Source organism: Musa acuminata, chromosome BXJ2-5 (assembly GCF_036884655.1).
Source record: "Musa acuminata AAA Group cultivar baxijiao chromosome BXJ2-5, Cavendish_Baxijiao_AAA, whole genome shotgun sequence".
In the NCBI taxonomy this organism is placed as follows: Eukaryota; Viridiplantae; Streptophyta; class Magnoliopsida; order Zingiberales; family Musaceae; genus Musa; species Musa acuminata.
The window spans coordinates 46,136,609-46,162,499 of record NC_088342.1 but is presented as its reverse complement, the minus strand read 5'-3'; the positions used below and the strand labels follow the sequence as shown (position 1 = coordinate 46,162,499).

The following is a 25,891-nucleotide window of genomic DNA, read 5'->3' as shown; positions in this document are numbered from 1 at the left end:
ATTCCCATCTGACAACACTTTGAGTAGGCCAAAAATCCTCGGTGTTAAAAGCCAAAAGCAGACGTATTTGTTCATTCTGTATGTCCTGCCCTTTTTTTGTCATTCCTCTGGTAGTCTTTTTTTTTTTTTTTTCCTTTTGAGATATGCTTCTTAATATTTTTCTAATTAGAGATATTGTGTTAAATAGTTGAAAAATTATGACTTTTTGTTGTTTGCTAATGCATTCTTTATGTGCTTTTAGAAATCGGAAAAGCACAAGCTATGATATCTATCATTAAGAAGTTGTGGCACTTTAATTATTTTCTTGCTATTTTTGAAAATTTTATATTTTATTTTATCTCCCACATTAGTCTGACTGATTTAGCTGATAAAGATTTTATCATATCGTTTATATTTATAAAAAATAATCTTAATATTAAATAAAAATGTTAACACAGAATTCAGTTATATATATATATATATATTTATATTTATTTATTTATTCTCATCGGCCTCCTTCGAATGTATCTTAAAACACAGGGGTTCTTTGGTCTTTTCACTTGGGGAACTCTCTCGTGGAGATGTGAAACCCTCGTCAGAAATCGAGGGGTTCAAGACTCTGATTAGGGGTGATTTAGTAAATTCATGTGGAGAAGGTGTAAAAATCTTCGCTGCCCTTCATATAAGATGGGTTTAGGGTAATCGCCACGCGACGGCTGTGCGCGACTCCTCTTCGGACCGGTAGAGAGCGAGAGACAGAGAACTGCGATGACGGCTATGAGATCGGCATTCCGGCGGTTCTTCTCCATCTCCTCCTTCTTCCCTCCACCCCCCGCCGCCGTCGCTCCGCAGGCAGAGCCCTCCACCAACCTCTTTATCTCAGGCAAGTCGCTCTCACTTTCTCCCTTCCTCTCCTCTTCTTCTTGTCGGTCTTTATTCTTTTGCGAGTCTCTCTATCCATATGTCCGTTGCTCCTACTACCTGGAGAAGGGCGGTACCTTTTGATGGTTCTTGTTACGCCTCGACTCTGAGAACTACGTTTAACAGATAGCAAGAGTAGGTAAATGCCTTAAACATAGTCTAATAGAAAATTATTGAATGGTTCTTCGAGTCTGATCTTAACTTGTTATAATTCCTTTGGTGCCTATAAATCTTTAGGGTTAGAAAATACAGTGGGTATAAGCATTAAAGAAATGATTAGCTTGAAATTTTATTGATAGTGGGTATGAATTTATATACACAAAGAGAGATTATAAAACATGATAATTATGTGAAAATTTCAATCAATAATAGATATAAAATATTTATCTAAATCATCGCATAATGTAGGAGATCACATTGAGATCCCCATTATTGATAGCATTATGATAATATGTTATTATAATTTCTATGATTTAGAATTATGATAGTATGTTATCAAAATATTGAGAGGATCATGATAATTTTATCACAATTTATTTTTCTCAATCATATCCTTCTTAATATGTTTTTGCAAGATGGTGCTCTCATCGAAGACATCGATCTTGGATCGAAGTAGAAATAATTGTCGGTGAGATAAAAGGCATGGAACGAGCATATACAAATTGATAAGAAGATGAGACACGAGAGATATGTAGCATACCATTGTCACGAACGAAGTGAAAATCAATAGCTATGCGCTTCATTCGAGAGCGAAATACAAGATTAGCACATAGATATGTTGCCCTGATGTTATCATAATGTATTGATGGAAGATCAGATAATGTGACAAACAGTCCATATAGCAATGATTGTATCAAATAAAGTTCAATAGTTATATAAACAATCGTTCGATATTCAACCTCCATAGAAGACATTGTAACAGAGCATCGTTTTTTAAAACTGCAAGAGATTGGATTGTGACTAACATATATGATACAAACATTAGTAGATGTCCTGCCATCCTTATTACCTGTCCGATTGTCATCCGAGAATTCTTGAAGCAACTGAGGAAAGTCCTTTCGGATAAATAAGCCATGATCAATAGTGCCTAAGTACGGGAGTTGTTTAATGATTGTTCAATGGTTGGAAGTAGTCTTGTGCATAAATTGAGATAATTTATTCACTGGATATGCAATGCTCGAATAAATGAATGCCAAATATTATAAACCGCCAACAATTTGATGATACACAATGGTGTCACTGAGATTAGCATTATCAAACAAGGTAAGTGGAACACATGTAGAGATTAGTGTAGTAACAGTATTGGATTCCAGCATTTTGGTGCGATTAAAAAGGTCATGAATATACTTTTGTTGAGTAAGAAATAGATCATTTGTCGTGTAGATGACTTGAACACTAAGAAAATAGCTAGTGACCCAAGATCTTTGATAGAAAACTTATTTCCAAGTTGTTGAATAAATTGATTAATTATTATTGGTTTATTATCAGTAATAATTAAGTCATCCATGTATACTAGTAAAGACATGATTTTGCCCTCATGAGAATAAATGAATAACGAATTATTAGATTGCGAATTATGAAATTCAATTGAGACTAGATGTGTTTGAAGTTCATGGTACCAAGCACGAGGGGCTTACTTGAGACCATAAAGATTCTTGTGCAACTTATAGATATGTTGAGGAAGATTGCGATCAATAAAGCTTGGTAGTTGCCTCATAAATACATCCTCAGAAATATGACTATGAAGAAATGCATTATTCACGTCCAATTGTCTAAGTCCCCAATTGTTAGATTAAGACAAGATAAAATAATATGAATTGTTGCTGGCTTCACAACTGTGCTAAAGGCATCATGGTACTTAAGACTTAGACGTTGATGAAATCTCTTTGCAACAAGTCTTGCTTTATACTTATTAATGGACTTATCAGGATTTTGTTTAATATGAAAAATCCTATTTGCATCATATAAGGTTTTAACTTGGATCGGTTGAGACTAAGTCCCATGTATCATTTCATAATAAAGTATTATATTTTTCAGACATTGTTGTATATTCGGAAATTTTTAAGGCTTGGTTAATAGTAGAAGGCTTATAAATAAATTTTTGGGATTGTTTTATGAAAATAAAAGAACGTTTATTTGGTTTAAAAATTTGATTTTTAGATCTAGTAATCATCGGATGAATTGGTGTAGGATCAATGATATCTCTAAGACGTGTTGGATAAGAAGAATTTAAAATAGGGGATACTGAAACCAAATCTTATTGTGATTTCTCTTGATATGTGACACTCTCATGAGGTAGCTGGATGGACGGGGTAAATTGTTATTTATCATGCATCACTGAGTAAGGACTTGGTGGGTACTGAGTGGATAAAGTGTTTGGATTGATATGTGGGGTTGATGTTTCAACCTGAACGAGAATGATAATATTAGGTGGCTCATGAATTTGGGGGATCCAATCAACAAAGTTATTGAAAGTTAATCTAGGTAAAAGAGAGTCAAGTGATTCATAAAGAAAAATAGATTTCATAAAATCAACGTGACGAGAAGTGAAATCTTTTGGTTGGTGGATCAAAACATTTAAATGCACTTTGATTAGTAGAATATCTAAGAAAAACGCATGGTTTTTTTCGGGCTTTTAGTTTGTTATGAGTGTAGGGTTTTAACCATACATAACATAGACACCCAAAAACACATAATTTACTATAGTTAAGAGTGGATCAAAATAGTTTTCAAATGGTGAAACCATGTTGAAAACTAGAGTTAACATGCGATTAATAAGATAAGTTATTGTGACAAATCTATGAGACCAAAATTGAAGAGGTAAGGAACCTGAGCAAGGAGTGTGAGACTAGTTTGGATGATGTGCTGATGATGACATTCCATGGTCCCATTATGTTCAGGAATATGTAGAGGGGTGATAAAATGAGATATCCCATTGGCTTCAAAAAATTACGAAGCTTTTGAAATTCACCACCATTATCGTATAAAAATGAAATGATGGATTGTTGAAAGAACTTTTCAATAATAAATTTGAATTTTGAAAAAATTAATGAATACTTTAGATTCTTGCTTCGTAGTAAATAACCATATATACTTTATAAAATGATCAACAAAAATAAGATAGTAGTTAAATCCATCATGAGATTGTATTGGTGAAGGGCCTCAAACATCAGAATATATAAATTCAAGAGGTTAATTACTTTGTGAGAGAGGATGTAGAAAATGTAAGCTTATGCATTTTATTGTATTTGTATGAATTACATGAAAATGGATGACAAGATGATGATGATAAAGGTTAACTACAAGAATGAATAATATGATTTAGAACCTTATAAGACAGATGCCCCAAGTGATTGTGTTATTCTTGAAATGGAGTCTTGATGATGGCCAAAGCAAATATGGATTTGGATGGAGATGGAGATGGTACAACAGTTGGCCACTCATAAACTCCATCCCTATTCAACCCCTCCGTGAGATGTGCCATTGTATTGAAATCCTTAACAACAAATGAAGAGGATAAGAATTCAATAGAAACATTATTAAAAAAAACATAATTTAGAGACGGATTTTAGGTTCATTGTATCAGGAACACAAAGAACAACGAAAAGTAATAAAAGATTTTGAGAAAGGGGGAAGGTTTGTAGAATCAGTATGAGTTACTTCAAGGCCTTTATCATCATCTATTATGATATCATCTGAACCATTATAATATGAATAAAGAGAGATTATTCAAGTTAGACATGACATGATGAGAAGCCTCAGAATCTACAAATTAGTTTGATGAAGGTTGAAATGATTTAACATCAAAGTGAGCACACGACGATGGCAATGAAAATTGAGTAGGTAGTGCAGCCAGATATGTAGAATAAGATGGGTATGAAAGCTGAAATATTTATGGAATAACAGCTTGCAAGCGACAACATTTCTTAGCAATATGGCTTTGCATGTCACATATTGATAGGTGACTTTGTTGTTGAATTATTGTCCGGATTTGCTGACACTTTTGTTGTAGCATTGTTGCATGTTGCCTTCAAAATGATTGTTTGAACGGTTGTCTTACTGATTGTGGATTTTACCTTTATTGCTAGAATTAATTTTGTTTGCAAAATTGGCAATGATAGAAGTAGCATCAAAAGGTGGCAACTCTTGTTTAAAATAAGCTTCATAGTTAAAAAACTTATCATGAAGTTCTTCAAAAGATATAGGATTATCACGAGCATGAATTGCAATTGAGATCTCTTTTAAAAGATATTGACTGCTGAGACTAAGGAATTGTTGCAAATAGGAATTTGATATCATTTTAAAAAGTTGGCATGCATTTGCCATCAGTTGTGTCTATATAAAATGTTAGAGTGATACTTGCAAGAACAAAAAGACAAGACTTCAAGGGAGGATTTCAAGCCTTTATTTTCTGAAGCATTCATAGAATTGTAGGTTGTTATCAGTTCCATTGATATTGACTATGGGCTTTCTATAGACATTTGATAAAGAACTTCAGTATGTCTACTCGTTGGTAAGTTGACTTCTGGATGAATTGCTGTGATCTAGAATTTAATATGGTAGACATGCTGTGTATCATGTTGTTATAATCTGGTTGAGACAAATGATTGTTGGATTGCAATTGTATGATCTGATTAGAGAATACGTGCAGGGATCCTGGCCCCTGGAATTGTAACCTCAACATTGAATAAAAAGTTGATTCCTTGTCCAACATAATTTTATTTCAAATGAGATTAATTGAAATTAGTGCTGTCAATTCCATTACCATGCCGACGTTGGATATGCCAGTGACACAAAATCAGGGAGAGGGTGGGGCACTGACTTTTGAGCTAGTTATCATGTCTTATTGATACTTGATTCAGGTGATATTAATTCTATACTTGCGGCAACATGACATGATGGTTGGCATGTCTATGGACCTTGAAGCTTAAACAAAAAGGGCTGTTTTGCAGAAAAGAATTATTCTTGTCTTTGTAATATGAACTTTGTGTCTACCTTGTTTAGTACCACCTAAAGGTTAGGTCTCATTTAGATAAAGATGGAAAGTTTGAACATAGGTAGATGCTGTAGTTCTTGAATTGCATTCCCTAGGTAACATATCAAAATGGAAAAGGTTCAATTCATTGAACAGATGAAAGGTGACATAGGGTAATAAGTCAATTCTTTGATTAACAAGTGATGTGTCAGCAAGCAGTTTTGGATGATTGAGCATACTGAAAGGCATCGAGTTGTGTCATATTTCTGTATTTCTTCATACAATAAGTCATGCTTGGACATTTGAGATCCATATCACTGACTGGCTTTTTTAACTTCGTACAAGAAGTCTGCTTGGATAATTTGATGTCTATGCAGACTGACTTTCTTATCTTCATACAAGAAGTCATGCTTGGATGATTTGTCATCCATGTAGGCTAACTGGTTTTCTTAGTTTCTTAAGAAGGCATTTTTCTGTTTTTTTAAGCTCTTTTTACAGAGTAATTTTTCATTGTCTTGGTGGTATTTAGTATTTTTCCTTCATTCTTTTGAGTAATCTAATTTCCATTTGTGTAATGACATCATTTGCAAATACTATGCTCTCTATATGGTAACAAAAATCTGATCTCAGGGCTTAGCAAGCGAACTACGTCAGAAGGACTTATGGAAGCATTTTCAAAGTTTGGGCAAATAATTCATGGTATATCGATCATCTTGTTCTTCCTGTTCACCTTTTTATTTTGAATGAGATTATACCTGCAAGATGCTAATTTTTTGCTTGTTTTTACTTTGCACAGCTAGGGTTGTTACCGATCGTGTTTCAGGGTATTCTAAGGGGTTTGGGTTTGTAAGGTATGCAACACTAGCAGAAGCAGCAGAAGGCATAAAGGGCATGGATGGCAAGGTTAGTTGGCACTTCAAGTTACTTGTCCATTTATATAACTATGTAAGTGCAGTACATCTTAAGACCCAAACAATATCAGATCTCATGACTTGTGCAAGATAAGCTGTTAGTATTCATCAATCGCAAATCGAACAACTTTTCCACCACCACAAACTTCAACTTGTGGACAAATCTACTTTGCTGCAACTTGTATTTGAATATGCTTTTATCTGAAACTCCCATTTGCAAAGGTTTAATTTCAGCTATGTAGTCAATGTTTTAGGAAGTTCACACCCCATCACTAGAATGTTTATCCTACTCTCTCTCTCTCTCTCTTTCTCATGCATTTTTCTTTGGGTGCAGTTTCTTGATGGTTGGGTTATTTTTGCCGAGTATGCAAGACCGAGACCACCCCCACCGGGACAGACACCGCCTCCGCCACCATCCGAACCACCATATGGTTATCAGTAGAGGTGAAAGTCTTTCATTGCTTGGGTATTCATGGGAGTCTAGAATTCAGTGAAGCAGATACTTGTGACAAATTTTGGTCATTTGCTCTCTTCCTAGTATGCAGTGATTATTAAGTTTTATAACTACAGTGTTGGAGAAGGAATTAAAACTTGAAAAACATGTTATTTATAAATTTTAGTATATCATGGACCTGCATTTTTGTGCTGACTGGTGTGACTTGGTAAAAATGATGGATTTTGACTTGGGGTATATTTATCTTTGAAAAATTGGAGGAAGAGACTAAGGTTCCTATACAATAGGAAGGGCTAGCAAAGACTTTACGAGCATAACATTATATATATTGTGAAAAGTAAAATTGAGTATTTTTGATATCTTACTGCCCAATGCTTCTCTTCTTAATTATTCCAAATGGTCTAATAGGGAATGATTGATATTTTTTGATATTTGAGGGAAAAAAACAAATATTTTGTGATTAAAAACCATGAAGTGAGATTATTAATGACAGAAGTAAAGGGAATCGCGTTTCACATCTACATCATCCGTCTGCAGCATTTTTGTGCCGCTCGTCAAATCCCACCAACCATCACTATAAGGAAGTCAACGATCCGTGCAGGGCACTTTAGTCATTTTGTAGTGGCATTTTCGTCAATGACTGGATCATGCGACGACTCTGACACGCGCCAAGCCGCGGAAATCGACTCCTCGCAGAGGGGTCCGCGAGATCACAGCCCAAAGCGGTAATCAGGACGCCAATCCGCATCTAAACGTCTCGCTCATCCATTTTCCATCAATCACAGCTCGACGCGTAAGAGATAAGTAGTCGTCTTGCAGGGAAATCCGTATCTTCCTTTACTAAACGCACCCGTTTCGTTCACGCGTATCGTAACCCCCACCGCTGCCGCTCCAATAGAAAGCACACAACTGCGCTATTGGTGAGTCGTTTTGTGGGCGGAAGTTTAGGGTCTGCCGGTTTCCAAGTATCCACTTCTTCCTTTGTCGCCGGACATGGTGACGGCGCGAGTCAGATCCGATCCCATCAACTCTCGTATTCATCGTTCTTAATTTGGTCTTCGCTGCTACTTTTCGTCTCCATGGAACGCGCCATCTTAGATCTGCGGCAAGAGTCTCGGACTACTCCGCTTCCGATCCCGCGAAGAGGTCAGATCTGCTCCTGCTGCGATATCCCTTTCTTTGATCCTTAGCTTCTTATCATTGCGTACCTTTTGCGGTTCCTTCTGCCTCAATCTTTCGAAGGAATCGTGGGTTTCTTTGAGGGAAATCAGGAGTGGATGGAAGGAAGATCGAATGGGTTGTTCTCTCGTTTTTTCTTTTTTGGTTCTATTGGTCGTGCTTGATTTCTTTCTCGTCTAAAGTAAGACTCATTTTCTTCTTCTTCGCGTGATAATAGTTTGTGTTCTTTATTTACTTCTAGCTAGGGACAAGCCAAAAAACACAGTTCTTTTGGTTGCCTTTGATCTTTTGTATCAAGTTTGTCAAGATCGCAAACCTTTCGATCTTTTGATGATTGAGTGACGATCTCGAAGTGGGCATTGTTTCTGCCCCTCCATTTCCGTAGAGATAATGCTGCTGGAACACATCGACCCGAGATTCTGCGGTAGCTGTGGTTGCTATTTTCTAATCATCTACTTGACCTTAATGTCATAATAAAATCTTATGATTGCTTGTCTTAAGCTTCTCGAAGTTGACCATGACAAGGTAGTGAGTGATCCAATCTAGAATGATTTCGTCGCCATCCATCATTCAATCTGTATGGATGGGGAAGAGCAGGATGTTGTTTTCCTATTCTAGTTCATGAGATTAAGGCACGATTTACCTTGCAGGCCATTGCATGGAGTGGACAAAACCGTACTGCTAGAATTGGAGGTGTACTGAGGAGATGAAGGATCTATCATCGTGGGGTTTGATTATAGGGGTGACAATAGGTGTGGTGATTGGGGTGCTTCTGGCTGTAGGTGCTCTGTTCTGCATCAGATTCCGGAAGAAGCATGCTCAGATACGGCTCAGCAGCTCAAGGAGGGCATCGACAATTCCCATGCGTGTCAATGGTGTTGATTCTTCTTCAGTGCTCTCGGACTCTACCATGGATCAGGAGTCCCCCAAGCATCCTGAAACTGAAGCAGATGGCTCATCCTTTTGGATTGAGGGAACTAAGAGGAAAAATCTTGTGTCAGTTTCTGGGATTCCCAAATATTTTTACAAGTATGGCCAAGAACGCAACTTTAGCTTCTTCAATGCTTTAACCCAGTTGATGTGTAAATATGCATATCTTGATTTTCCATGCTTCACTAGTATTTATATTCACATAAGGTATGACACATAGTATATGATTTTGTTGCTAGAGCCTATCATGCTATATTCCAAATTTTGGTTGCTGCCTTCAATCTCCCTAGAAGATCTGAAGTTCTTGCAAAAAATCAAATATTTTTCCCACAACACATTGGAGATTCACCCATATGGCATAAGGCCATTTTGTTTGCGCTCCCATTTTCTGTTTTTCTTGCTTTACTACACAGTATGAGGTGGGGTTCCTGTAGTATCTAGATTCCTCTTTTGTTTCTTTTTTACTTGTAATGTGAAATAGCTCCTTATTCCTTCTGACAGGGATTTGCAAAAGGCAACTCGTAACTTTACAACGTTGATTGGTCAGGGGGCATTTGGTCCTGTTTATAAAGCTCAGATGCCCACTGGTGAGACAGTCGCTGTTAAGGTTCTTGCTACTAATTCTAAGCAAGGGGAGAAGGAATTTCAGACTGAGGTAATTTCTATTATTACTATCCCTATCCTTCTTCGATGGGAATTTCACATAATATGATCGAAAGATTTTTTTTTTCAGGTTCTACTACTTGGGAGATTGCATCACAGAAATCTGGTTAATTTGGTTGGATATTGTGCTGAGAAAGGGCAGCATATATTGATATATGTCTATATGACTAATGGGAGCCTTGCTTCCCATTTGTACAGTATGTTTTCATCTCCACTCAGATGCATGTTACTTGTATTATTTTTTCTAGAGTACAATGAAGAGCAGTGCATAGTTTTCATGAATTTCATGCCAACTGATGCTTTGTTTTTTTGTCAAAACCATGTCTTTCATGTTTGTCTTGCTTCTCCTGAAAATTCCTGAAATCCCATTTGATCATGTTCATGTATGGTATAATGTAAGAGTACAGAAGGCAAATGACATCTTGAGTTAGCTATATGTATATCAAGCTTGTCTTTCATCTCTTTAGTGATTGTTTTGTGTGATATATATGCAAGTGCAAAGTCTTTCTGTATCAACCTCTTTCACGAGCTCTAATCCTGTAAATTCGGAGTTTAATCTAGCTTAAGTTGTTTATGTCACTTAAACTAAAATGAGACTTTTGTATCATTCTCTAATGCAACATTTACCAGATTTGCCAAATATAAGTTTGGAATTTTCTAAAACCATATGAGAATTTTCTAAAACTAAAATGAGAATTTTCTAAAATTGGGTGTTCCTGATCATTCAGCATCAAATTAAAGTTAATAGCTTTCATATTCTATTTTTTCACTTCTAGAAAATTGTTATTAAAAATATTTTTTTTTTATTAACTGCAGGTGAAAAGCATGAAGCATTGAGATGGGATTTGAGGGTTAATATAGCTTTAGATGTTGCAAGAGGCTTGGAATATTTACATGATGGTGTAAGAGAACATATAGGATTTTTTAGTGAAATGATGAACAGGTTTATGCTTCTTTTTTATTTTGTAAAATTAACAGACAACTTGTGGTCATTGATCTTGCAGGCTGTCCCACCTGTAGTGCATCGCGATATCAAGTCTGCAAACATATTGTTAGACCATTCCATGAGAGCTAGGGTATGTAAAAAATAACTGTTGGAGGACATATATGTTAGAACAAGGGAAAAATTTATAGAATAAGTCTTCTTACTAGCTGATGCCATTTACATGGAAACTTCATTGTTGGTTTAATCTTTATGCTTTTGTTTGTAAGATCTTTATGCCATAAATCCTGTGTTACATAATCACTTTTTAAAAAAAATATATTTATGACCTTTATGTTACATTTGGATATTTAATTTGTTTGGGAACTTAAATTCTTTAAAAAAAACGAGAAATTTGTATTGCATTACATTTTATGTAACACTTAGCTGTGTAAATGGTAATCCTATTCAGTCTGTTTAAGGTGCATTCTTTAGGGTGGGCCAACATCTTAGGTACTTATTTCCTAGGTTGACATACTCAGATCTAACTTTTCTATAGAAAATAATCTAATATATTAGCAAGAGGATTTTGATGATAGAATAAGACTGAATTGTTCCTGACTGGGAACTTATGATGAGAGAAGTGACAATGTTAAGACATGAAGATGTTGTCTCTTGTGATGTCAAATCTTCTGCAATTATCTAAGCATCCATCTAACGATGAGGTTGAAGATGCTTTTCATTGAATATTGAGTTATTCAACGTTGGAAGTTCACTGATTTGTTGCTGTTTTTTTTTTTGTACAATATATTCTGTGAAGTTTAAATTCAAAATGGAAAGATATACTTTGTTGATCAGGTTGCTGACTTTGGGCTCTCAAGAGAAGAAATGGTCAGCCACCAGGCATCCAATATCAGAGGAACTTTGGGGTACCTCGATCCTGAGTATGTTTCATCAAGGTCATTTACAAAGAAAAGTGATGTTTATAGCTTTGGAGTTCTGCTTTTTGAGTTGATTGCAGCACGGAATCCACAGCAGGGTCTTATGGAATATGTTGAGCTTGTGAGATCTCTATCCTTGTTTCTGTAATCGAGTATTGCATGACACGCCCCACTTATCTGCAGATAAATGTTAAAAGTAATTTGTTGGAATGTGTGTATTATTGTTATCACAAGCAAGGACCAATTAGCATATAGAGCCTGCTTTTTAAGTAAATACGTTTACAAAAGCTTCTTAATTTGAAGTACTTGTTGGAGGAGCACTTCATGACTAAATTAGGCAATGTTCAATGAGGGTAAATGATTATACATGACTTAGAAACAGGCAACATGTGCATTTTGAAAAGGGAAAAAAAAATGGCATATCTAACTAACAATTGCAAATTCAACAAATAATCTTCACACTGCACACACATTTTTACCGATCTGATATGCTTTTATGCTATGACTAGTTACATATGATCTTGTCTTCTCTTGTTTCTTAATAGATATTTTGCACATTGATGTTTACCATGTGCTTTTGATATAGGCGGCAATAAATGCGGAAGGACGAGTGGGATGGGAAGAAATTGCAGATCCCCGGCTAGATGGGGTATTCGACGTATCCGAACTTAATGATGTTGCAGCACTTGCATATAAATGCATCAATCGGCTCTCTAAAAAACGACCATCCATGAGAGTAGTAGTCCAAGCACTATCCCAGATTCTAAAAACCAGTCACAGAAAGCACCATAGTAGGAGATGGTTGCCCATCACAGTGGAGGAAGAGTCCTTGGACATAGAACTATCTGAACATCAGAGTTCAGTGTCCGGACATCAGAGAGAGGAGTCCATTGACAGTGTGTCTGATCTGCCTGATGTTTGATACGCTTCATACATTTATTTCATTCCCTTTCCCTTTTGTTTGCTAATTTGTTTGTATTGATAGTTTTGTGAAATATACATGGTAGGTCAAAGAAAACATGGAAAAGTTGTAATTTCAAGAATCATGGCTTAGGGCTTAGTGCCCCATCACTTCTAATTCCTTTGTAATGTGGGCCTTTTTCTGCATTGGTTGTCAACATGGTGAAATAAAAATTAACGCAGTAACAGTGATGATGGCTATCAAAATATCTCATCAGATGGCGATACACAACTTTCGTTATCAGGTACATCATATCTTTGGTAGCTTTGATCAACTATGAGTTCATAATGCTTAACATGTTCAACTTTTGAATTCTCAGGAGCTTGTTCTTTGGAAATCACATTTTTGGAGTAGCTAATCAAGGAGATTTTTTTCATTGTGTTTCTTCACTGTATCTAATCAAAGAGATGAAGGTTTGTGCTGTTTCTACATATCAGCATGGGATGTGGTAAACACCTGTTTAAGAAGCCAATAGCATGTTGGTGTAACGTGTGCTATAAGACATATATGATATATACTTGTAGTTTGATTCATGCTTTTGCTTTTTAAGCAGATCTTTGTCTTCATTTTGGCTTGAAGATCTGGTAGTGGTTTGTTGCAATTTTCATCAAGTTTAGTCATGCTCTATTATTGATCTCATGTCAATGGAAAAACAGCCTTGAATTGAGATGATGGTAATAATCATTGAAATACCATTTCATAATCCATGTGGCCTTTGAAAGTATTATGATCTTAGAAAAATTAGCTCAGCATCCACTAGATTTCATACAACTTATGATAGCTGGTTAGTCTGATCAGCATTAGTAGCCCTTTTCTCCAACAAGACTTCTAATGCTTTGACTTGTCTTCACAAAATTTATCCAGCCCAAAGTCTTTGAACAAAAAGAAGAAATTGTTTGTTGCTACAGAGAACCAAAGTCAAGAAACATGTCTCATCTAGACACAAGGCAGAGTATCCTATCAGCATATGATGGAAGCAAATTCTCTTTCAGGAAACATGTTTTGGCTTCTGCTTTTCCTACACTAACAATCCTTGTTGTGGCTCTTTTAAATGCACAAACTGTTGTGGATTGATGTTCACAAGAAGAGCAAGCAGATGGTTGGAGGTCAAGCTGACAATGAATCATGATTGATGCTTCAAAAGCAGACTTTTTGAGTCATTCATCAAACTTAATGACTTCTAGTTTCCAAGTTCTTCAAATTAAAGCTTCCTCAAGGTCTGATACTGTTGTGTTTGGTCCTCACCAGCTTTCAGCACTAACAATTGACTTGATGGTCATTTCATGCAACAAGCCAAGCACCTCTTTGTTATGAGTTGCATTTCAGTTGGTTGTGAAGGATGAAGAGAGACTCTGATTAACACAACAATATTGTCCAAGGAATAATTCATCTGATCTTTGTTATGAGTTGCATGGTCATTCTGAAAGAGTAGTTGAATTGAGGAGTCCTCTTTTGCCCCTGGAAGCCTATCTTGGCCTTTCTTCTGCAATTTGTAACTTAAATATGCCATTTGCTCAAGAAAAAATAGAAGAAAGAATCTCCTCTCAAGTTGTCAGCATGTCAAAACAAGCCCAACCTAACACAGACTGGCTTGGTGTCATGCAAGACAAGTGGAGCATGACTGGAGTGTAAATGTCAAAACTCTTCCAATTCAGTGAACAAGATTGGGTGGCAAAATGCTTTATCTTTGCTTAAAATGCAGAAATCCATTCTTTGAAGTTGTTCCTCATATGGTTCCCAACTCAAAAAGTGTCAAACAACATTGGAACTTTCACCTCAGGCCTGAGTACATTTAGAGAAGTTCAACCTACCACAGTTGGGAAGAGGTGGAGCTTCAACTTCTCTTGGCTTAAACTACCTAATCCGACATGGTAGGTGGGTACTACTGCACAAAAGAGAGTATAACATACCATGTGATCACTGGTCTGTTCTCAGAGTGTTCAATGCAGTAAGATCTAGATTTGGTGTTTATTGCATGAAAACCAATGCTTAAGTGTCCAAAAGATATTCCAGGAATGTTGGCCGATCACCTCTCTCCACTGTATGTTGGCCGATAAATGTTGTATTAGTTAACTAGCCTAATAGAAAATGAAAAATGTGTATGGACTATACCGACTTACTCGGTCATGTAAACTATAGGGGTATACCCTGAGGAGCTTGGCTTGTACTAGCTTCGATGAGCCATCGTCAAACTATGCATTTGATAGCTAAGGAAGATGATAGAATCTCTACCAACTAAAACACTCCACTCGACTCTACTATCGGGGGAGGGTTCCAACAATATCAACAAAAAATATTTTTGATTTTTTTTTCGGACTAAGTATCAAAGATTACCTGATCATCATCGGGAGATAATGGAGTGAGAGCTCTATCAAATTTCGCATCCCATAAAATGGAAAAAAGTTGAGCATGAATTATATTAATCCATAATATAGGAGTATTGCAGTGACTACAATTAAGTCCTTAAGGCCTTCTAAGATGAAGTCAGTAATCTTTTGTGTCATTTCATGCATTTTCCACATATCATTCCATTAAGTTCATTCCGCTTAGAGCAACTATGCCGTCTTCTCTCTCTCTCTCTCTCTCTCTCTATCTATGTATCTATCTATCTCTTTCTATATATATATGAATTGTTCTGAACGCATCATCTCCTCACCACCATGCATCTGCCTCTCATCCTTGAGCTCAGTACTGCCCTACTGTCCATTCTCCTCGTCTTCTTCTTCCGTTCGTCCAACATCTTCTTCAAACTGCCTGCCAATCTGAGCTTTCAAGTGCCTGTCAACCTCACTTCAGACTACGGCAAGATAATCCATGCCTCCCCAGCTGCGGTCCTCAAGCCAAGCAGCCCAGATGACATCTCCCTTCTCCTCAAGTCCATCTACTCCTCTCCACTCCACAACGACGTAACAGTAGCTGCCAGAGGCACCGGCCACTCGACGCACGGCCAAGCGCTGGCCCCCGGCGGTTTTGTCATCGACATGCGGAGCCTGCCACTCTCCATCACGATCGTCGACGGCGATGGCACCTCCTACGTCGATGCCGGAGGGGGAGCCTTGTGGATTGATGTGCTGAACGAGACCTTGAGGCATGGCCTTTCACCGAGATCGTGGACGGATTACTTGTACCTCACCGTGGGCGGAACTCTCTCGGTCGGCGGTATCAGTGGCCAAACATTCAAGCAAGGGCCTCAGATATCCAATGTCGTGGAAATGGACGTCGTCACAGGTTAACCAGCTTGTGCTTCACGTCGTGCACTCGAGAAGACTCGTCTCCATCTCTGTTGTATGTTTCCAGGTAAAGGCGAGATTGTCCAGTGCTCTGAGAAGGAGAACTCAGACCTCTTCCATGGAGTTCTGGGCGGGCTTGGGCAGCTGGGCATCATAACAAGAGCCAGGATCAAGTTACGGCCTGCTCCTCCAATGGTACACCCCGGTCCGCCTCCTCTTACTACTACTTGCTGCACAGAGCTGAGTCTCCGGTCTCCGCCACCATGACTGTGAAGGTGGCATGGATCAGAGTAAAGCACCACGACTTTGAGCAGTTCACGAGGCACGGAGAACTCGTGGTCAACTCGGGGGAGGTGGACTACCTCGAGGGGTTCATCAAGTTCGGTGACGCACCTCAATCTCACCAGCCCAAAAACGCCTTCTCGCGCTTCGGTGCGGAGAGATGCGTCAAACCGAGACAGCCGACAGCGTGCTACCTGCTCGAGATGGCCATTTACTATGATGATGATGATGTTAGCGACGCCGCGAAGGTACGTACTCTGCTTTGCCTCACGTTGGATTACATCAACCACAAGATCTAACTCTGTTGGTGACTGCATCAGAAACGGGCGAAGGTGTTGGCCCGAGTAAGCTCCATGACGTCCGTGGAGATCCTCGAGGTCTCGTACTTGGACTTCCTGAACCGCGTTAGGGAAGAGGAGCTAAGCCTAAGGAGAATGGGGCTGTGGGATGTGCCTCACCCATGGATGAACCTGTTCGTGCCGAGGTCTCAGATCCGGAGGTTCCACGATCTCTTCCTTCGAACCATGTCAGACTCCTGTGTTAATGGCCCCATCATCATGTATCCCACACTGAGACACCAGTACTCTCTCTCTCTCTCTCTCTCTCTCTCTCTCTATCTCTATCTCTGTCTCTCTCTAATGGATGATATGTTTCAGATGGAATCTCAACACGTCGATCGTCGTACCGCAAGATGAGGCAGGAGAGGATGTGTTCTACGTGGTTAGTGTGCTCCGAGCGGCGCCGCCGACATGCACCGTTGGATCTTCGTGCCTCGATGGTCTCATGCAGCAAAATGAACAGATGATACGCATGGCCACAGCGAGAGGGAGCTCCCATGGGGGTGGGGGGATGGGAGCGAAGCAGTACATGCCGTACCTGCAATGTGAGGAGGAGTGGAGGGAGCATTTTGGCCAGAAGTGGAAGAGGTTCGAGGAGTTGAAGTCCAAGTTCGATCCTCTGAACGTGTTGGCGCCCGGACAGAGGATCTTTAAGAGGAGGAAGCCGCTGAAAGCTTCTGCTGAAGCAGGAGAGCTGTAGTCACCATTTCTACCGTCCAAGCAACCATCCGATCTGACCGTGTTGTTGTTGTTCTTATTTGGACGCGAATAATTGAATGAAAGTTGACTTGCGATGATGGATGGGTTGACCTTGTAGCAGGAGAAAGATCCTGCCATGTCGACTCCACGATCTTAATTTCGAGACTTCTTCTCTTCGCCCACAACCCCTCCAATTCGATCGCCAACATCTCTCCCGCATCAGAAGCAGGCATGCACGAATGATAAGACCTCGCAGCCATCACAATCACAAACCACTAAAGAAATCTCGATCAAATAGATGTAAGCCTTCCGAGATTTGACGATCGAATAAAGAAAGATAGGTAGGAATGCGACAGCCGCGAAGTCTACCGTGGGATCCCTTCTCTTAGAATATAATCCTTCCAAATCGCATCTCTTTGCCCAACAGCATCCAAGAGAAAATCTAGTTCTTGCTGGTAAGGTCGAGGCCATGGCGGCGGCAGAGCAACCACAGGAGGTGAAGTCGAAGGTGGCGAAGGTGGATTCAGAGAAGTCATGGGATCTCTTCACCACCCAAGCCGACGACCGAGGGTGCCCAGTAAGATTCTCCCATCCTCCCTCCTTGAATCACTTGATCGAGTGCATCGCTAGGCTTTGACTTCAATCCATATTCATAAAGAACATGATCAAGGTCTTCTAGTTTTCATTGGGTGAAACTTCCGCAGGTGTTTGTCCACTTTGGTGCTTCATGGTGTGTCCCATCCCTTGCCATGAACACTTGTTTCGAGGAACTGGCGAATTCTCATCTGGACATCCTGTTCCTCTTGGTCGATGTTGATGAAGTCAAGGTAGTCTTTCTTCTTTCTTGGATTCTTATTCCTCTCTCTCTCTCTCTCTCTCTCTCAGTGAGATGATGATGATGATATGAGACAGGGGGTTGCTTCGAGGATGGAGGTGAAGGCAATGCCTACTTTTGTCCTGATGAAACATGGCACGGTGTTGAGTAAGATGGTTGGGGCAAATCCGGAGGAGATGAGGAAGATGGTACAATGTTACGTGCAATCCATTTGTCCTGCAACCACCAGTGAATAATTTGGCAGCAGTCAAACACAACGAAGAAGAATAAATCAAGTGTGGATCATCATGTTTATCTATTTTCTTGTTCTAAACTATAATGTTAATCTGGCTTGATCATCAAAAGCCCATAAAAATTATTTGAACAAATAAAAAGAAGATATTATCAATCCTTCATATATGTGGATACATTCAACATCCATTGATATAGATTTAGAGGAACCATCTAAAATCTTTCACGAGTCTCATTGAGCATTCCATATACTAATTCTTTTGCAACACAAAATGGGAGGAGCCCAAAAGACTGCAAATATAATACATTGGAGACTACGCTATAATGCAGAAGAATCAAGATGTGGAATCCGTAATATACTTCTACAATGTTGGATACATCCAGGGTAGACGCAACGGGCGCTTGTCCACTCATCCGTGCTAGCAAGGCTACCAGCAAACTTCACGATCGACGAGCAAGACTGAAAAGAAAACAAAGAGAGGAGGACTTGACTCTTTTTTATATTTATCGTGACAAATATATAGCTATGCACAACTCACGCGAAAAACACATACCTTAAATTACGGTTGAGGAGCCGTAAGCACTTTGTGTCTTTATGAGACTGTGTCCCAGCGCCATATCGAGCCATCCTCACAACAGGTAAGTATGGTGCTGCACGCCGGGAAAAAAGAAAAAGATGAAAATTTTATGGTCTTAACAAGCTCTGGAGCAAAGATGAGAGAACCTACAGAAGTTGGATGAGATTCTCTATAATATTGTTTAGAGAATTTTTGCAAACATGATTACACAATGTGAGTTTGAGCTTCCTACCTTCCATCAAAGGACATCGCTGTCTGTCTTATTGGAGACTTGCATTGAGCGTGAGATAGCCTACGTCAGGAAACTCGGTCAGAAAAGCCACTATATGTTACAAACATGATATATGCCAATAACGACATAACAAATAACATCACAAAAAGAATTATTGACTATGGTAACCTTGCAATGAGAACAGGTGGGCTGGACTGAAGCTCCCAAATAAAAATCTTCCCTTCCCTATTCCCTATTAGAAGCAGCTGGAATTAGATAGATCAGAAAAAAAAAATCTGGGGCTCAACCTTAATTAAAGCCCAAAAGTCATTGGTAAGATACATGAGCTTCCGATAGCCAGAAATATCATTTGTAACACACACAATTTAGTCAATCCATACATAGAACAATTTTATATTTGTTTCTTTATGCCTTAGTAGTGCCCTTAGAGATGAGCATAGATCCCTCCAGCAAAACAATACCAACCTCTCAGTCTAAAATCTTACGAATCTCAAGGAATACTCAAGGGTTGGGCTAATCTTTGGTAGCATAAGTCTTAACCTGCAACCACATTTGAATATCACATGGAAACTTTGGAAGATCATTAAGTTTCAGATTTCCTTGGTGTCTAGGATTTTGATTGGAACTTGTTAGATGGAAGTCTCAGGTTCTTTGGGAGCAAGTGGCTCTTTGCTGGTTAAATTGACCCTAATGGGCAAATTGACTATTGGGGCCTCATTTGCTTTAAATCCTCCTCCATCCCCTCTTTCACTCACTCTCACTTAGCCTCTCACTCTCTCATCTTTATAACTTAGAAATCATGTTCATTTATGCCCCGTATACATTCTATTCTTATTTAAATACAAATTTACATTAAATAAGGGAAAAAAATTTCTTTTTCTGGAAATGGGTTACATATGGTATGCTGGTACCGACCAGTATGTGCCGGTTCGCCCATGGACTGATATGAGCACAGTATGGCAGTTGATGGAATGAACAATGTACAATCTCCTCCAATATTATGTACTTCATTCACATAAAAAAGAATGAATTTGGAGAACTCAATCTCGTTATACAGGTAAGCAAAAACTTAGTGCACTTGAACAATATCAGTGATTGACATTAACCTAAATGTTCATCAGAAAAGGTTTTTCAATTCTGAGAAATTTGAAACCAAGCATAGGTGTATGAGTGCATAGGTTGCCCCCATGAGCATAAGACACAAGATACAGTGCATGAAGTTGTCACTTGCCCTATGTTGAATTTAAACTCTTATGACATGTATGATGTAAGATAAAAGGGATTACCAATTGCTGCAGCATTGTAGTGAAAATCACATGAAAATTTGATGAACCAGATATCACATTCAGGAACTGGATATTTTTGAAGAATGTCAACAGCACCCTGAGCAGTATATTTAGTAAAGAAAAATTAGATGTGTATAACAATAGTGGAAGTGAAAGTATGTCCAGTTCTCAGTTTAGAAGGACAGGTATATGGTGCATAAGTATTGTGGAAAAGCAAGTGCCTATGTATAACAGAAAAATGCACAAAAATTTACCTCTCCAGGATTTTGTTCCTTGGTCTTTGGCTCCCACAAGACAATCTCATTATCAACACTCTGCAACATTTGAGTAGCAAGCATTAGTGGACGTCAAAGCAGCTTACATCATTTTCTGCTTGCCAGTTCAGCAGAAATTATATTGTGCCACCAGTGATGAATCATGGTGGCAGCAACAAGTTCGGCTCTAAATGGAAGTCAAATTGCAAAACATGCTTAGTTTCTGGAAGATGTCCAAGCAACATGTAACAAAAATTATACTACAAATTACAAAGTATTGTGCATGTTAAATAACTATGTATAGCTTGTTTTTTACCTAATGCACATCAAAGTTTCCATAAGTAAATTATGTTAAAGTAGAATCAGTATAATAAATCTTTTACAGCATGCAATATAACAATAGATCTCCTTGGTGAAAAAAGTAAATGTCAGGGAAGCTCATTAGAATCAATTATGCCAGTTTAATGCAAGATTTTAAATAGTGACCGGTATGTATGGACCATTATTTATCAATCTGATCAAGTACCAATATCGAAACATATAGAGTTTATTTTAAATTTTATTTATTTTATTCAAGGATACCGAGCTGTAAATATTAGTATATTGATATTGTTATGGTCCAATAGGTTACTGAAGCTAGTACCAGACCATTCATTATCTAAAACCTTGGTTGGATGTTCCAACAAGTCATCTTTACATGTAAATATATTTATAGAATTTTCTTCTACAACCAAAGCATAAGTAAACTACATGATCCTGAACCGGTACTCCATATATAATGTAGTAAACCAAAAGGTACGGAATAAAAGAAATATTTTCATATAAAACAATAATCAGGGTACCGGAGTTACTACAGTTGATTATTAAGCTATTACTAGCCTTTCTGTGGAACCTAGGGAAGAATGACCAAATCCCACCAAGTCCAAGGTTGAGGCATATGAGAGACAGTAGTTGCCAAGAAGATGAGATATGCAACAAATCACCTTCGACAAGACAAAATCACCAAGCCACCTAGTACAGTCGACGTAGTTAGAGTGGACTGAGGCTATAAACACCTGAAATGGTAGAAGTCAAAAATCTGAAGCACATAGGAATAACAAAACTACCTACAGTTATTCTTTTAGTTGGTGATAAATGTACTGAAGATTTTGATGCTCACAGGAAACTGCACATATTTTGTAGGAAATTTTGATGGTAAATCTGTCCATGTGAATGATTTCTCAACATACGTCCAAAACTCTGCAAAAGATAGCTGATTTTGGATAAAAATTACTCCCTGTAGCAAAACAAAGAAAGTTCAAACATGGTAACTTCCACACCTTTCATGGACCAGATCTTGACAGTATTATCCATACCACAACTTGCTATCCGGTAGATATCGGATGGATGGAAGTCCTACAGATACAAGGTTACTAACATATTTTGATGAGTATAATTTTTGATCTATTTTACGGGCCTAATCATAATTTACGAAAGAAGACTAAAAGGCAGGAAAGAAGAAATTGGCACTTCACTGCACTTACAACACTCAACACTTCATTCCTGTGGCCACCTGCTCCGGCAAATATCAATATACAAATTCCTGTATGTAAATTCCACAACCGAACTGATTCGTCCTGTTTATGAATATTCATTTATCATCAGTGTGATCGGCATAATGCAATTAAAGAGATAAAAACATCATAAATCTACCTTGCTGGCAGAAACCACAAGAGAAGGTTTCAGTGCTTGAGTCCTTACTTCATTAACCGAATCTCCATGGCCAACAAAACTCTGTGGGATTCTCACATCACAGAAACATTAATGCATCTAATACTAAGGATATACCCAAGTAATACTAAGTTTCACACTTATGACATGGAATATCAGAAGGAATGCGAATCTGATCTTCAATGAGTTTGAGCAAAATTTTCTTTTCCAAAAAGACCCAAACATGGAGAAATTCTTGGATCATGTACGGTTTACAATAAGAAAGAAAAAAAAGTAGGGTGACATTTTCCCTCAATTGGCATCTTTTATGCAAATTATTGGGATAAAAGATATTACACCCACCTTGTGTATCTTCTCGGTGCCAGCATTGATGACACGAATGATTCCGTTGCTTCCACCAGCAACCAAAAAAGGAGTCCCATCGGTATCACATGCCCAACTCAAAGTATAGAAAGACTCGTCCTTCTGAATGACAACAAACATTCATGTCGTCAGAATATAATCAATTATCAGAGCTTCCTAGTGTCAGACAAATCCAAAATTTGGCATGTTTACAATGTATGTAGCTCTCTAAAAGCATCAATTTGTTACTCTAAATATGATTTTTACGATGGCAACAGGTGGATATCTTAAACAAGCAAAGAGTCCCTCCGTTTTATGCTGCATTTAACCGCGTCAAAATTGCTTTTGACAGTTAGAATAACGGACGTTTATCACCCCAGCAAAAGATTCAGAGAAACATACATCTTCATCAACGTATGCTTGCAAGACCGCAACGAGACCTCCTTCAAGGCATCGATACACGGTCACCTGTGAAGAACAATGCGATCTTTAGTATCGCCGCTTTTTCATGTTCCCAATATCAACCACACAACAAACTGTTATTACACACTCCAGTGCAAATCAAAGAATAGATAGGCAGCGAAGGTAAAGGCGATGAAAAGAAAGGGGCAGGGTAGGACAGGAACTGACTCGATTGCCGCCGACGGTGGCGAAGACGTCGTAGTAGCGAGCGTCGATGAAGTTGAAGGCGATGGCATAGAGGGGCCGCTTCCCCTCGTGCACGCGGTTGCTGACCTTGTACTCCCTCTTCCTCGCCGCCGTCAGCGACCCCACCGCCGGCTCGCACCCCAGCCCGCTCTTCGCCATCCCTGCCTTCGCTCTCTCTCTCTCTCCGATGGGCGGGTTGGGCCAGTCTTAACGCGAACCCTAACACGGCCCGCCCGTTGACCAGACAAATAGGTCGACAAATTATCTTTTTATTGAATTATTTTATATTAGACTGATTTAATATATATATATTTTTTTTATATATCATCATTTCTTCTTTTATTCAAAACTATTATTTTTATTAAATTTGATATTTCTTAAAATTTAAAATACTTTGATGAGATATTATATATATATATTTTTAAATATTTTTTTAATATATTTTAAAAAAATATTTATTGCATATACTGTTCTAACCTTTGGCCCACACTAATGACAAAGATTAAATCAATAATTATTTTTCTGATAATATTAATTCGATATCGCATAAGCAATCACTCAATAATTCAGATAATATATTCTCAAAATATTTATAAAAAATTTATAATATCTTTATTTTTGAATCTTCACTAATTTAAGCATCAAATGAGTCCTATCGAGCATGTCTATAAAATCGTAACTCGAATCTCTCACAAGACTTATGTTGAATCCAAATCAATAATCAAAATAGTTAACTCACTCGAATCATCGTTCTTTGGACATCCAAGTGAAATCAATGTTAAAATAATTATGTATTAGTTGCATCTCTGCACATCTTCTTGTTCATTCATCTCTAACCAAATCCGGAGCCAAAAACCAAAAAAGTCAACCTTTGAGTTCCATCACAACGTCGATCCTTCATTCCAAGCACAGGTCGACTGCCGGAGCTCCGCCTGATCCCTGCATGTAAACAACCGGTGCGTGACCCTTCCCCAAAGCCAAGCCTGTACTGTTACCTTCTTCCTCCCTCCTTCCCGGTCTCTTCCTGTGACAAAACGATCTGACCTCGTAAATGCGACAGCATCTTTGAAGCTTCGTTTTGTCGATACCCACCCTGCTTTTCTTACTGGGATTGGATGCTCCGATACGTGACCGGATCATCCGAATTCAAGACTGCAGAGACATCAAGATCCGGATTCGGATGTACGTTTGATCTTATCGGATCAAATTAATGTATAAGATCCGACCCCGTAATAGCGACGGTCAACATCATTGTACGTGCGCCTTGGTCGGCACATCGCCACCTTCGTCGAACCCTCTCTTCCTTTCTGCGTGATCCCACTCGATTTCCTCGAAGGAACTGCGCCGGTTCCAGCCGATGCCCTGCCTTTATTTGAACCCCCGTCTTTCCATTCCATCTCTATCTGCCATCGACTGACCTCTTCCTAGTTGGTTTGCTACGACGTCGGATAGTCATGGCGCGGCGGCCGGTGGAGTTCGAGGACTTCCTCCCCCTCATGGCGGACAAGCTCGGCGAGGATGGCCTCATGGAGGAGCTCTGTAATGGCTTTCGCCTTCTCATGGACCCTCGCCGCCGGCTCATCACCTTCGACAGCCTCAAGCGCAACGCCGGCCTGCTGGGTCTCGATGGCCTCCGGGATGACGAGCTCCGGGCGATGCTCCGGGAGGGCGACACCGACGGCGACGGCGCGCTCAATCAGTGGGAGTTCTGCGTCCTCATGGTCCGCCTCAGCCCCCAGCTGATGGACGCGCCCCGCCGGTGGATGGACCAGGCATCCCGAGAGGCCTTCGGCCCTGGATTCATGAGCTAAGCCCGATTCCTCTTCCTCCTCCGCCGCCTTTGCCTCCTCAGATATTTTGCTCCTCTCTTTTCAGATTCTCTGTTCTTCTTATCCAGAACCGAGCCATCATTTGGGCAGTGGTGGGATTAGCCAGTGTTTGATGGGCTGATACGAATTGATTGGATTTCGATGTTCATGTGCTAATGTAATTGAAACTTGAAATTTCAACAGTAAATGAAGCTTCTTGGATAGCAAATTGCTCTTCTTCTTGCTAAAGATTTGATTTTTGGCATATCTGGTCATCTGTTTTCTGGATCTCTTTCTTGACAGTGAAGATGTGAGTTTGATGACTGTTATTGATATCAGTACTAGTGTGTGCTTGGATTCGGGAATGATTTCCATAGATTAAGCCATAGGATTAAGGGAAACCTTATCAGGAGTTCTTTGTCTCAGGAAGAATCTGACATTGAACCACAAATTCTTTCACTGACTGCTACTAGTTCATATTGTTTCCTTGATGGAAACTTGATCTCTGAGAACTGCAAATTAATTTGATTTCTAATTTGTGGTTTCTCTCCATTAGTTCTAACAGCTTTAGAAGAATGGCTT

The 25,891-nt window shown here is 38.9% G+C and overlaps 7 protein-coding genes across 11 annotated transcripts; 6 read left to right on the top strand and 1 right to left on the bottom strand.

The window, feature by feature from the left end:
• Window positions 1-674: 674 nt before the first annotated feature.
• On the top strand, window positions 675-7,435 carry LOC103986336 (organelle RRM domain-containing protein 2, mitochondrial). Its single transcript, XM_009404317.3, has 4 exons — window positions 675-862; window positions 6,506-6,574; window positions 6,672-6,778; window positions 7,121-7,435. The coding sequence occupies exons 1-4, from the start codon at window positions 748-750 to the stop codon at window positions 7,226-7,228; spliced, it is 399 nt and encodes a 132-aa protein (XP_009402592.1). The 5' UTR covers window positions 675-747; the 3' UTR covers window positions 7,229-7,435.
• A 568-nt stretch (window positions 7,436-8,003) lies between these two features.
• LOC135613050 (calcium/calmodulin-regulated receptor-like kinase 1) lies at window positions 8,004-12,946 on the top strand. 5 transcript variants are annotated; one of them, XM_065109989.1, is made up of 9 exons: window positions 8,004-8,386; window positions 9,070-9,448; window positions 9,589-9,768; window positions 9,851-10,004; window positions 10,083-10,209; window positions 10,829-10,914; window positions 11,017-11,088; window positions 11,793-11,996; window positions 12,462-12,946. In XM_065109989.1, exons 2-9 carry the CDS (start codon window positions 9,126-9,128, stop codon window positions 12,795-12,797), a joined length of 1,482 nt encoding a protein of 493 aa, XP_064966061.1. In that variant the 5' UTR covers window positions 8,004-8,386; window positions 9,070-9,125; the 3' UTR covers window positions 12,798-12,946. The 5 variants fall into 5 exon arrangements, with proteins under 5 accessions (XP_064966061.1, XP_064966064.1, XP_064966065.1 ...); XM_065109991.1 differs by lacking the exon at window positions 8,004-8,386 and adding an exon at window positions 8,405-8,537; XM_065109990.1 differs by lacking the exon at window positions 8,004-8,386 and adding an exon at window positions 8,456-8,600.
• Window positions 12,947-15,496: 2,550 nt separating this feature from the next.
• On the top strand, window positions 15,497-16,069 carry LOC135611618 (cytokinin dehydrogenase 3-like). Its single transcript, XM_065107253.1, has one exon. It carries the CDS (start codon window positions 15,497-15,499, stop codon window positions 16,067-16,069), a length of 573 nt encoding a protein of 190 aa, XP_064963325.1.
• LOC135613048 (cytokinin dehydrogenase 8-like) lies at window positions 15,997-17,480 on the top strand. The gene is made up of 4 exons (XM_065109988.1): window positions 15,997-16,261; window positions 16,342-16,596; window positions 16,669-16,928; window positions 17,005-17,480. Exons 1-4 carry the CDS (start codon window positions 16,124-16,126, stop codon window positions 17,384-17,386), a joined length of 1,035 nt encoding a protein of 344 aa, XP_064966060.1. The 5' UTR covers window positions 15,997-16,123; the 3' UTR covers window positions 17,387-17,480.
• A 280-nt stretch (window positions 17,481-17,760) lies between these two features.
• LOC103986338 (thioredoxin-like protein CXXS1) lies at window positions 17,761-18,592 on the top strand. The gene is made up of 3 exons (XM_009404319.3): window positions 17,761-17,962; window positions 18,090-18,212; window positions 18,298-18,592. Exons 1-3 carry the CDS (start codon window positions 17,855-17,857, stop codon window positions 18,454-18,456), a joined length of 390 nt encoding a protein of 129 aa, XP_009402594.2. The 5' UTR covers window positions 17,761-17,854; the 3' UTR covers window positions 18,457-18,592.
• On the bottom strand, window positions 18,589-23,724 carry LOC135580755 (polycomb group protein FIE1-like). The gene is made up of 14 exons (XM_009404320.3): window positions 23,484-23,724; window positions 23,256-23,321; window positions 22,854-22,976; window positions 22,494-22,574; window positions 22,325-22,417; window positions 22,121-22,196; window positions 21,961-22,040; window positions 21,785-21,856; window positions 20,802-20,861; window positions 20,548-20,644; window positions 19,430-19,493; window positions 19,262-19,321; window positions 19,006-19,102; window positions 18,589-18,911 (listed from the first exon to the last, which is right to left on the bottom strand). Exons 1-13 carry the CDS (start codon window positions 23,658-23,660, stop codon window positions 19,045-19,047), a joined length of 1,107 nt encoding a protein of 368 aa, XP_009402595.2. The 5' UTR covers window positions 23,661-23,724; the 3' UTR covers window positions 18,589-18,911; window positions 19,006-19,044.
• Window positions 23,725-24,803: 1,079 nt separating this feature from the next.
• Window positions 24,804-25,538, top strand: LOC135613047 (calcium-binding protein KIC-like). Its single transcript, XM_065109987.1, has one exon. It carries the CDS (start codon window positions 24,956-24,958, stop codon window positions 25,310-25,312), a length of 357 nt encoding a protein of 118 aa, XP_064966059.1. The 5' UTR covers window positions 24,804-24,955; the 3' UTR covers window positions 25,313-25,538.
• The last annotated feature ends 353 nt before the right edge of the window (window positions 25,539-25,891 follow it).